The sequence below is a fragment of the Panthera leo genome, chromosome C2, assembly GCF_018350215.1.
Source record: "Panthera leo isolate Ple1 chromosome C2, P.leo_Ple1_pat1.1, whole genome shotgun sequence".
NCBI classification, from domain to species: Eukaryota; Metazoa; Chordata; class Mammalia; order Carnivora; family Felidae; genus Panthera; species Panthera leo.
Genome location: NC_056687.1, coordinates 130,846,543 through 130,859,473, shown reverse-complemented (window position 1 = coordinate 130,859,473; position 12,931 = coordinate 130,846,543). Strand labels below are relative to the sequence as shown.

Here is a 12,931-nt window from a genome sequence, read left to right as displayed (position 1 = left end):
CTTGTTTATAAGTTTAATCCATATTGTTGTGTGTAGCTCTCTTCTGTTCATTTTCACTGCCATCCAGCTTTCCATTGTGTGAATACCATGACTTATTTATCCATTCTGTTAGACATGTGGGTTATTTCTAGTTGGGGAAGTATTAAGAGCAATACTGCTATAATAACTGTTGTAGAGGTATCCTGCTCAAGTTTTCTGTTAAACACTCAGGAGTGAAATGGCCAGACTACAAGGTTCACCAATCTCAACTTTACCACATAATTATGCTAAACTGTTTTCCGAAGTGGTTGTACCAATTTACAATCCAACTAGGCATTCCTAAAAGCTCTCAAAGTTCCCTAGAGTTTTAGAAACTATAATCCTCTCTTTGATCATTCAGGGTCAATAACAATGTCCTAAGGCCTGTAAGGCCCCCTGGGGCCTATGAGCACTCAGCGTACTTCTGTGCTTGAGCACTCATTTTAAATTTTTTTTTTTTTTAAACGTTTATTTATTTTTGAGACAGAGAGAGACAGAGCATGAATGGGGGAGGGTCAGAGAGAGAGGGAGACACAGAATCGGAAGCAGGCTCCAGGCTCTGAGCTATCAGCACAGAGCCCGACGCGGGGCTCGAACTCACGGACCGTGAGATCATGACCTGAGCCGAAGTCGGACGCTCAACCGACTGAGCCACCCAGGCGCCCCTTGAGCACTCATTTTAATCACCACCATCTGTCCAATCACCTGTCTAGGATTAGTCCCCAAAGATGAACTCAGATGTCCAACCCAATTTGGGGAATGATGGTCTCCTAACTCCATCAGTGATCTTTCTCTAATAATAATTGTTAAGACAACAGTGGCCAATATAAATTGGACATTTAACACTATTTTAAAAGCTTGACATTTACACCTTGTGCAACTCTCACAAAAACCTTCTGAGGTGGGTAATAGTTACTTCCTTTACCAAATACAATTCTATCTTTTACAGAGGAGGCACAGTGCTCCAAGGAACACAGCTAAGCAGTGGAAGAATCAAGATGTGAAGTCAAGTATTCTGGTCCCAGCACCCACATTTTTAACAATTAGAGTTTGTATCATCTCAGAGAACAAAATGCTTCCCTAGACAAGAGCGTTACATTCTAAGTTAGCAAAGAGATCAAATTTTTTAAAAAATTTGTATATTTAAATTCAAGTTAGTTAACACATAGTGCAATGATTTCAGGAGTCAAATTTAGTGATTCATCACTTACATATAACACCCATTACACATCCCAACAAATGCCTTCCTTAATGCCCATCACCCATTTGGCCCATCCCCCAACCCAACATCTCTCCAACAGCTCTCAGTTTGTTATCTGTATTTAAAAGTCTCTTATGGAGAGAAGGCAAGATGGCAGAACAGCATTGAAGTTCTTTGTGAGCCCCGCGTCCATGAAATACAGCCTGACCAACAAACCATCCTACACACCTAGAAAACTGACTGGAGGATTAACACAACAATCTGTACAACCTGAACCACAGAATGCAGCAGAAAGACAAAAAATTCATTTTTATTTTCAATTTTTATTAAAAATATTTTCCTTTAATTTTTTTACTATATTCTTTACTTTTGTGTAATTTTTCTCAAATTCTACCTTACTTCTATCATTCTATTTCAGTCTACTTCAGTGTATTCAGCTTTTCAAATTTTCAAACAATTTCCGTGTTTTCTTTTTTCATTTCTTTTTCTTCAAAGCAGACAGTGAAAAACTTCATTTTTACTTTCAATTTCTATTAAAAACATTTTTAATTTTTTCTTACTATATTTTTTTGCTTTTAGGTAAATTATTCATATTCTATTTTACTGCCATCATTTTATTTCAGTCTACCACATTGTAGTCACTTTTTCAAATTTTCAAAAGATTTCCTTTTTTTCTTTCTCTTGAATATAGAAAGAGAAAAAATTCATTTTTATTTTTAATTTTTATTAGAAATATTTTTCTTTAATTTTCTTCCTACTATATTCTTTACTTTTGTGTAAATTTTTTCAAATTCTATTTTACTCCCATTATCTCATTTTAGTCTACATCAGTGTATTCATTTTTTCAAATTCTCAAATGATTTCCTCCCCCCCCCCCCCTTTTTCCTATGTCACACCACTATCAACACCCAGACCAAAACACACCTAGGATCTAGCATCATTTATTAGATTTTGTGTGTGTTTATTTTTTAATTTTAATATTTTAATTTTAATATTTTTATAATTTTAATTTTTGTACCTCATTAATTCCTTTTCTCCCTTCAAAATGACAACACGAAGGAATTCACCCCAAAAGAAAGAGCACGAAAAAACGACAGAGAGTGATTTAACCAACACAGATATAAGCAAGATGTCTGAACCAGAATTTAGAATCACGATAATAAGAATACCAGCTGGAGTAGAAAACAGATTAGAATCTCTTTCTGCAGAGATAAAAGAAGTAAAAAATAGAATGAAATAAAAAATGTTGTAACTGAACTGCAATCACGGATGGATGCAGCGGCAGGAAGGATGGACGAGGCAGAACAGAGAATCAGCGATACAGAGGACAAACTTATAGAGAATAATGAAGCAGAAAAAAAGAGGGAGATTAAGGCAAAAGAGCACGATTTAAGAATTAGAGAAATCAGTGATCAAAAAGGAACAACATCAGAATCATAGGGGTCCCAGAAGAGAAAGACAGAGAAATAGGGGTAGAAGGGTTATGTGAACAAATCATAGTGGAAAACTTTCCTAACCTGGGGAAAGACATTGACATCAAAATCCAGGATGCACAAAGGACCCCCATTAGATTCAGCAAAAACTGACCATCAACAAGGTATATCATAGTCAAATTCACAAAATACTCGGACAAGGAGAGAATCGTGAAAGCAGCAAGGGAAAAAAAGTCCCTAACCTATAAGGCAAGACAGATCAGGTTTGCAGCAGACCTATCCACAAAAACTTGGCAGACCAGAAAGGAGTGGCAGGATATATTCAGTGTGCAGAATCAGAAAAATATGCAGCGAAGAATTCTTTATCCAGAAAGGCTGTCATTCAAAAGAGAAGGAGAGATTAAAAGTTTCCTAGACAAACAAAAATTAAAGGAGTTTGTGACCACTAAACCAGCCCTGCAAGAAATTTTAAGGGGGACTCTCTGAGGGGAGAAAAGATGAAAAAAAAAATTATGCAACAAAGATTAGAAAGGACCAGAGAACACCACCAGAAACTCCAACTCTACAAGCATCATTACAGCAATAAATTTCTATCTTTCAGTACTCACTCTAAATGTCAATGGACTCAATGCTCCAATCAAAGGACATAGGGTAAAAGAATGGATAAGAAAACAAGACCCATCAAGATGCTGTTTACAAGAGACCCACTTCAGACATAAAGACACCTTCAGATTGAAAATAAGGGGATGAAGAACCATCTATCATGCTAATGGTCAATAAAAGAAATCTGGAGTAGCCATACTTAAATCAGACAATCTAGACTTTAAAATAAAGACTGTATCAAGAGATGCAGAAGGGCATTATATCATAATCAAGGGGTCTATCCACCAAGAAGACCTAACAATTGTAAACATTTAGGCGCCAAATGTGCAAGCACCCAAATATATAAATCAATTAATCACAAACATAAAGAAGCTCATTGATAGTAATACCATAATAGTAGGAGACTTCAACACCCCACTCACAGCAACGGACAGATCATCTAATCAAAAAATCCACAAGGAAACAATGGCTTGGAATGACACACTGGTCCAGATGGACTTAACAGATCTATTCAGAACATTTCATCTTAAAGCAACAGAATATACATTCTTCTCCAGTGCACATGGAACGTTCTCCAGAAAAGACCATACACTGGGACACAAATCAGTCCTAAGTAAGTACAAAGAGGTTGAGATCATACCGTGCATATTTTCAGACCACAACGCTATGTAACTCAAAATCAACCACAAGAACAAATTTGGAAAGGTAACAAATACTTGGAGACTGAAGAATATCCTACTAAAGAATGAATGAGCTAACCAAGAAGTTAAAGAGGAATTCAAAAAGTATATGGGAGTCAATGACAATGGTAACACCACAACCCAAAACCTCTGGGACGCAGCAAAGGCAGTCATAAGAGGAAAGTATATAGCAATCCAGGCCTTCCTAAAGAAGGACGAAAGATCTCATATACACAACCTAACTTTATGCCTTAAGGAGCTGGAAAAAGAATAGCAAATAAAACCCAAAACCAGCAGAAGGCAGGAAATAATAAAGATTAGAGCAGAAATTAATGCTATCAAAGCCAAAAAAACAGTGGAACAGATCAATGAAACAAGAAGCTGGTGCTTTGAAAGAATTAACAAAATTGATAAACTACTAGCCAGTTGGATCATGAAGAAAAAGGAAAGGACCCAAATAAATAAAATCAAGAATGAAAGAGGAGCGATCACAACCAACACAGCAGAGATAAGAACAATAATAAGAGAATATTATGAACAATTATATGCCAATAAAAAGGGCAATCTGGAAGAAATGGACAAATTCCTAGAAACATATACACTACAAAAACTGCAACAGGAAAAAATAGAAAATTTGAACAGACCCATAACCAGTAAGGAAATCGAATTAGTAATCAAAAATCTGCCAAAAAAACAAGAGTCCAGGGCCAGATGGCTTTCCAGGGGAATTCTACCAAACATTTAAGGAACAGTTAACATCTATTCTCTTGAAGCTGTTCCAAAAAATAGAAATGAAAGGTAAACTCCTTTCTATGAAACTCTTTCTGTGATGCCAGCATTACCTTGATTCCAAAACCAGACAGAGACCCCACTGAAAAGGAGAACTATAGACCAATCTCCCTGATGAACATGGATGCAAAAATCCTCAACAAGATATTAGTCATCCAGATCCAACAATACATTACAAAAATTATTCACCACGACCAAGTGGGATTTATACCTGGGATGCAGGGCTGGTTCAATATCCGCAAAACAATTAACGTGATTCATCACATCAATAAAAGAAAGGACGAGAACCATAGGATCCTCTCAATAGATGCAGAGAAAGCATTTGACAAAATACAGCATCCTTTCTTGATAAAAACCCTCAAGAAAGCAGGGATAGAAGAGCATACCTCAAGATCATAAAAGCCATATATGAATCACCCAACGCTAACATCATCCTCAATGGGGAGAAACTGAGAGCTTTCCCCCCAAGGTCAGGAACAAGACAGGGATGTCCACTCTCACCACTGTTATTCAACATAGTATTGGTAGTCTTAGCCTCTGCAGTCAGACAACACAAAGAAATAAAAGGCATTCCAAATCGGCCAGGAGGAGGTCAAACTTTCACTCTTTGCAGATGACATGATAGTCTATATGGAAAACCCAAAAGATTCCACCAAAAACCTGCTAGAACTGATTCATGAATTCAGCAAAGTTGCAGGATATAAAATCAACGCAGAGAAATCGGTTGCATTCCCATACACCACCAATGAAGCAACAGACAGAGAAATCAAGGAATCGATCCCATTTACAGTTGCACTAAAAGCCATAAAATACCTATGAATAAATCGAACCAAAGAGTTAAAAAATCCATACACTGAAAACTGTAGAAAGCTTATGAAAGAAATTGAAGAAGACACAAAAAAATGAAAAAAATATTCCATGCTCATGGATTGGAAGAACAAATATTATTAAAATGTTGATACTATCCAAAGCAATCTACAAATTTAATGCAACCCCTATCAAAATTACACCAGCATTCTTAACAGAGATAGAACAAACAATCCTAAAATTTGTATGGAACCAGAAAAGACCCTGAAAAGCCAAAGCAATCCTGAAAAAGAAAACCAAAGTGGGAGGCATCACAATCCCAGACTTCAAGATGCATTACAAAGCTGTAATCATCCAGACAGTATGGTACTGGCACAAAAAAAGACACTCAGATGAACAGAACAGAGATCCAGAAATGGACCCCCAAATGTATGAGCAACTAAAATTTGACAAAGCAGGAAAGAATATCCAGTGGAATAAAGACAGTCACTTCAACAAATGGTGCTGGGAAAACTGTGGACAGCAACATGCAGAAAAACGAACCTGGACCACTTTCTTACACCATACACAAAAATAAACTCAAAATGGATGAAAGACCTAAATGTAAGACAGGAAGCCATCACAATCCTCAAGGAGAAAGCAGGCAAAAACCTCTTTGATCCTGGCTGCAGCAACTTCTTACTCAACACGTCTCCGGAGGCAAGGGAAACAAAAGCAAAAATGAACTACTGGGAGCTCATCAAAATAAAAAGCTTCTGCACAGTGAAGGAAACAATCAGCAAAACTAAAAGGCAACCAACAGAATGGGAGAAGATATTTGCAAATGACATATCAGATAAAGGGTTAGTATCCAAAATCTATAAAGAACAAAGAATCCAGTGAAGAAATGGGCAAAAACATGGATAGACACTTCTCCACAGAAGACATACAGATGGCCAACTGGCACATGAAAAAATGCTCCACATCACTCATCATCAGGGAAATACAAATCAAAACCACAATGAGATACCACCTTACACCTGTCACAATGGCTAACATTAACAACCCAGACAACAACAGATATTGGCAAGGACGCAGAGAAAGAGGATCTCTTTTGCATTTTGGTGGGAATGCAAGCTGGTGCAGCCACTCTGGCAAACAGTATGGAGGTTCCTCAAAAAACTAAAAATAGAACTACCCTACGGCCCAGCAATTGCACTACTAGGCATTTATCCACGGGATACAGGTGTGCTGTTTCGAAGCGACACATGCACCCCCATATTTATAGCAGCACAATCAACAATAGCCAAAGTATGGAAAGAGCCCAAATGTCCATCGATGAATAAATGGATAAAGAAGATGTAGTATATGTATACAACGGAGGATTACTTGGCAATAAAAAAGAGTGAAATCTTGCCAGTTGCAACTACGTGGATGGAACTGGAGGGTATTATGCTAAGTGAAATTAGTCAGAGAAAGACAAAGATCATATGACTTCACTCATATGAAGAGTTTAAATGACAAAACAGATGAATGTAAGGGAAGGGATACAAAAATAATATAAAAACAGGAAGAAGGACAAAACAGAGGAGACCCTTAAATATGGAGAACAAACTGAGGGTTAGGGGAGGGATTGTGGGCGGGGGGATGGGCTAAATGGGTAAGGGGCACTAAGGAATCTACTCCTGAAATCATTGTTGCACTATATGCTAACTAATTTGGATGTACATTTAAAAAAATAAAAAATAAAAGAATAAAAAAAAAAATCAAGTTTCTTATGATTTGCCTCTGTCTCTTTTTATCTTATTTTTCCTTCCCTTCCCCTAAATTAACTTGTTTTCTTAAATTCCACGAGTGAAATCATATATTTATCTTTCTCTGACTGACTTATTTCACTTAACATAATTCTCTAGTTCCATCCACAGTTACAAATTGCAAGATTTCATTCATTTTGATCACCAAGTAATATTCCATTGTATATATACAAGACCAAAATGTTAATTTTGAGAGGAAAGAATGAAAATAAGTTGGGACAGATTTTTCCGATTATGAATTAAACTGGTACCTTTGTGAGAAGCTAGGTTACACTGTTTTTTGTTCATTGCCCTAGTTAAATCCAAAGCCAGTATCACGAAGACCACCACTCAGGCAAAAGTGAAACATTTACTGAAATAATCAGAAGTAAAGTTCTTTAATAGTATTTATGCTTGACATTAGCCCATTCTTCACCATACACTTATGTATTTTAGGATACAAATACTGCCCGTTCAGATTTGCACAAATAGATCTTGGTACACGTACAGATCTGTTACATCTTCTGTTTCTGTCTTACCTGAAGTAATGTGACCACATGTTTTTGACCATCTTTGGTCCATAAAGGCATCATACCCAGCTTTAGGGCGATAAGGCCTACTCTAGAGGAACCTGGTAATTAAACACAAATCAGTGTTATTACAAACTTTTTCAACACTCGTCAACATGATACAACAGTATTTCCTACACTGTGGTTTCAATATGAGCAATAGGCAGCTAAGACCATGTTAATATATTCACAGAGTAATATACAACTGCTCCTTAGAGATGTAAGAGACTTCAACCATGGCTGGGTAAGATATTGGTACTTAATAAATCTCTGTATAATGAACAAATATACGAGAACTATACAAAATGAAGAAAATAGGTAAACATAATATTCTGCTTTTAAAATAATGCTATTAAGAGAGGGCATAAATCTATCATTACACTTTGCTTTCCTAGTATCAATTTATATCTAACCTCATTAATTGGGAAACATCTACCACTCAAATTCTAAGAACTTAGGTGGGGTAACAGGGATGACACAAGAGGTCACGTTGCTAAAATATGTCAGCCTCCACCATGCCCCTTAGATTTTTTGCCTAAGTTCGGAAAGTTACTCCACTAAGAACTTCTGATCACTATGCAATTCAACTGACACAATAAACCCCAACCAGAGACCACACTCTCAACAAGACAGGCCTTATTCTTCTTGGTCTGGCTACACATGGGTTTAATACTCTGCGAGCTACAAGTTGCTGATTCTGGAGTTATGCTTTGCAAACCTGGAGTGCTAGAACCCCAACTGAAAACATCACTGTGACACACTGCAGTTTAAATTACACTCCTCCAGCTTTTCTTCCCTGACTTATTTTATTTTTTTATCTGAAGGAAACAAGAAGACATATGCAGAATGATCTTCCTTTCACCTGCAAAATAGCTTCTTGAGGAAATCTTGATTACCATCAGACATTCACTCATAGTAGACCAGCATTCTAGAAATAAATTTGCAAACCAAACTACATTGAAACAGACACACTTGAGACATGAAAAATAAATTCAAGAAATTTATCATTTCGCAGCAGTCACTATGATTTTGAGTATGCCAGTCACATTAGGGAATGAGAACTTCTCAAATATAAAATAACTACCTGGCTCCCAAGGATGTAGAGGCCATGGTTCATCTTTTAAAGGACACAGTTTACTTGCTAATTGGGCTTTATTTTCCTCAGAGACCAACTGCTTAACAAATGAGACATTTTCTTCAGAAAGATGCTCATCCCACCAAGTACCACTCCTGCCATGGAGACTTCTAACCAAAAGCCAGATGTCTGCTCTGTAAAAACAAAAATTGGAAAACAAACCACAATATAAAAGGTTCCCCCATTTAACATGGGGAAGGGAGGTCACATGCGTTGGAAAGTGTAGTCTGGCCCTTAGGAAAGGGTCTGGAATCTGTGCAAGTTTTTGTTTTTTTTTTTTCCCCCTCACATTTCTTAGGACAAAAATGGGATTCACACATTTTTTTTTTTTTTAACGTTTATTTATTTTTGAGACAGAGAGAGACATAGCGTGAACAGGGGAGGGGCAGGGAGAGAGGGAGACACAGAATCTGAAACAGGCTCCAGGCTCTGAGCTGTCATCACAGTGCCCGACGCGGGGCTCAAACTCACCGACCGTGAGATCATGACCTGAGCCGAAGTCGGACGCTTAACCGACCAAGCCACCCAGGCGCCCCGGGATTCACATATTTACTGTCAATGATTACCCTACGGTAAAAGGTCTTCATCTTCTCCTCTGGGATAAACCAATTTCTAACAGAGCTGTCCTACAAAGGAGAAGCCACTGACCCATTTGTATATGTCCCTTAATAGTTTACATCCAGTGGAGGTGGCAGAATGTGGGATGCTGACCTTTCTCTGATAAGCTCACCTCTTCCCTGCAATGACATTGCCAAAGCTCAGAAGATACATAAAAGACATGGTCTCTGACCACTTGAACATACCAAGGAAGACTTCAGGGGATGAAAGTCGGGAAGGAGGTGTGTAATTCTTGCAGAGAGGGTCAGAAAAGGAGTAAAGCTTTCTGTCGTCTATGCCCCTTTTGTACTCAGGTGCATCCACGTTAGAGTCCCAAATTTTGCACTAATTAGTTGACTGATCTTACTTCCCCAGGCTGCCGTTTTATCTGCAAAACGTAATCATGACTACGGAATAATGATAGTATCTGTAGAAGGAATAACGACAGCAGTTCTATCTCATAAGGCTACGAGAACTAAGACGCCTAACATACTCAACAAAGAAAGCATTCAGTACAGAGAAAACGCCCACTAACTGGTAGATAATATAACTGCTGTTGGTAATGCTCTCTGCCAGTCGCTGGCTCATAAACATTAAAAACAAAAAACCACCCCTTCAGTCCTTTAAACGGCGCTTCCTTGGAGTACCGCTCCTAACTCCTGTGTGCCTGCGGTCTGGAGACAGCCCCTTTCTCCTCCACCCAGGGCAGACCCCTCCGCACTGGGCCATGGCACTGCTCCGGGTCGCAGTGTTTCGCAGGGACCACACCTCCACACCCAGTCTCGAACACCCACCTGTTTCCCGGGCCCCGGGCAGCACCCAGGCCGCTCGCGCCGCAGCCCAGCACCCGGGCGCCGGCCTGAGCCAGCAGCCTCCAACCAGGCATGGAGTAGCCGGGGAGGGCTCGGCCCGCTGCTCTTCCTGTCGCCCCGCCGCTCTGCTTTCAAGACGTCCCCACGCTGCAGCCTCGAATCCACCGGAGCCCTCCGTGATCCTCCCGCTGACTTTGTACCGCTGCCCTCCCAGGTCGGAAAAGAGCCGCTGGAGCCACTTCCGATCCGTTTCCTAATGCGCTCCGGGCACCGAGGTCAACCCCCGGAACTAGAGTTCCGCTTGGGGATAGTCCTACTTTGGATCCCAGTTAGGGTAGGGATGGCGGGGACTAACTGATTTGTCTCTCCAGGGGTTGAAAAAAAAAAAAAAAAAAAAAGCGGGGGGCAGGGGGAGGGAAATAGGGAAATGTTCGGAATTTAAACTTTCCCAGAATGAAGCGAACTAGGGACAGGTTCCTTAAGGAGGCCAGGTCACTTCTAAATAATGCTCACTGCTGGGCAGCGCATTGTACTAAACAGCCCTTGATACTGTTACACTGGTTACGTTCAAAACAACTCCAAAAGGAAATTGATATTTTTATATTCTAAATGAGGCAACAGAGACTCAGAATTTTGGTGCCGGTCCAAAATACTACATCTGGCAGATGGACAGAGCTGGCACTGAAACAGGGCTGGCATGTGTTCACAACAGAATATGGCCAAGGTGATCATGTGTGACTTCCAGGGCTGGATTATACAGAGTATTGCTACTTCTGCGCTGTCTCCGATTGCTCCCTGTGGAGAAAGCCAGTGGTCATGTCCTGCAGACATTCAAACAGCCTTGTAGAAAGGCCTATATGAAGAGGAACCAACTTTTCAGCCAGGAGTGAGCCTCTTAGAAGTGGATCCTCTGGTCCCAGGCAACCCTTCAGATGTCTGCATGTGATGAAAGACCTCGAACCTGAACCACCCAGCCAAGAAACTCACAGGTTCCTGACCAGAAAATTGTCAAAGGGAATAAATGATTACTCTTATTTTTAAGTTTTAGGGTGATTTGTGATGCAGCAATAAGTAGCCAACATACCTTCTGTACAAATAAACCCTTGTCCTGGTTTCCAGACCCAACCCAATCATAATGTGTGTGCCTTGGGAGCTCATTCTACTTCTCCAAAAGTCCATTTCCTTATTTGCCAAATGGGTGTTTGTAGAAATTTGGGAATCAGAACTTAAAAAGTGTAGCAATTTCAAAAGCTCTTTTTATTAGTGATCTGGCTAGCCTGGCTTAAAATGTCCAGGCAGTGGTCAATTCCTGGTTACTACTTGGAATTCAGTAGGCTCAAAAGCTTTGCTTGCTCTTCCTTTCCACCAATTGCTATTGCTGTTACCCTGGACACTTTCAAACAACACTTTGGGCCTTAGAGGAAAAATTACATCTCTTAATTCTAGCCATGCTCTCTGGCTTCCCAGTTACATAAAAAAGGCTCTTCTTTGAACAAATGTGCCTTGAAGTATGCTACATATAAAAAGCCAGAGGAAAAAAGATTTTACTATCAATGCCAATAGCTAGCATTTCTTGTGCATACAGTATGTGCTCAGTGTTGTGGAAATCCCTCAAAGACCACCAGGGCCACACCTGAACTCATACAAAGTTAAGTTTAATTAGCTTGCTACAGCTAGACAGAGCATACACCAGAGGGTGTCTCCATACGAATGAGTTGGGTAGGGCTTGTTATAAGATTTGGACTTATGCTGGGAGATTTTAAGTGGGCATCAGGGAAGTTGGGACTTGTTTTGGAATGCTATCAAGAATCGAGGACATTGGGGGGTGCCTGGGTGGCTCAGTTGGTTGAGCGACTGACTTCAGCTCAGGTCACGATCTCACAGTTTGTGAATTTGAGCCCCGTGTCGGGCTCTGTGCTGACAGGTCAGAGCCTGGAGCCTGCTTCTGATTCCGTGTCTCCCTCTCTCTCTGCCTCTCCCCCACTCATGCTCTGTCTGTCTCAGAAATAAATAAACATTAAAAAAATAGAAAAAAAAGAATCAAGAACATTGGGCATCTCAAAAAGTTTGCTCTGGAGACAAGAAGAACAAAGTGAGACTCAGGATGATGTTGGGATGAAGGCAGAAATTACTCAGAAGAAGGAACTGTTAGTCATTTCATGGCAGTCGTGTGGCCTTGGGTATGATATGTTAGAAACCTTGTGTTGATGTTCCATTATAAACACTGCAGTCTGATTACTAACAATTCATTTTCACTCTTTCGGTTTATTTTCCCACTTAATCTTTATAACAACCCTGTGTGATAATAGTATAATTATCTCCATTTTACAGTCAAGGGGAAAAAAAAAACAGAGAGATTGCATAACTTAAATACGGTCACTCAGCCAGTAAAAGGTAGAGCCAAGATTTAAATTTCAGCAGTGTGAGCACAGGGCTTATGCTCTTAGCAATTTTGTTTCCTTGGCTCTCTGTGACCAATATTACTTCTCTTGCATAGAATCTCTCTCTGGCTAAA

At 39.6% G+C, this 12,931-nt stretch overlaps 1 protein-coding gene across 1 annotated transcript in view; it reads right to left on the bottom strand.

Annotated features, from left to right (window-relative positions):
* MRPL3 (mitochondrial ribosomal protein L3) overlaps nucleotides 1–10,648 on the bottom strand; it is a 51,783-nt gene extending 41,135 nt beyond the window's left edge. Inside the window, exons 1-3 of the mRNA XM_042955562.1 lie at nucleotides 10,399–10,648; nucleotides 8,957–9,141; nucleotides 7,843–7,934 (exon numbers count right to left, since the gene is read on the bottom strand). Of these exons, the coding sequence (XP_042811496.1) occupies nucleotides 7,843–7,934; nucleotides 8,957–9,141; nucleotides 10,399–10,490 (369 nt within the window). The 5' untranslated portion in view covers nucleotides 10,491–10,648. The remainder of the gene's footprint in view (nucleotides 1–7,842; nucleotides 7,935–8,956; nucleotides 9,142–10,398) is intronic.
* Between the last annotated feature and the right edge of the window lie 2,283 nt (nucleotides 10,649–12,931).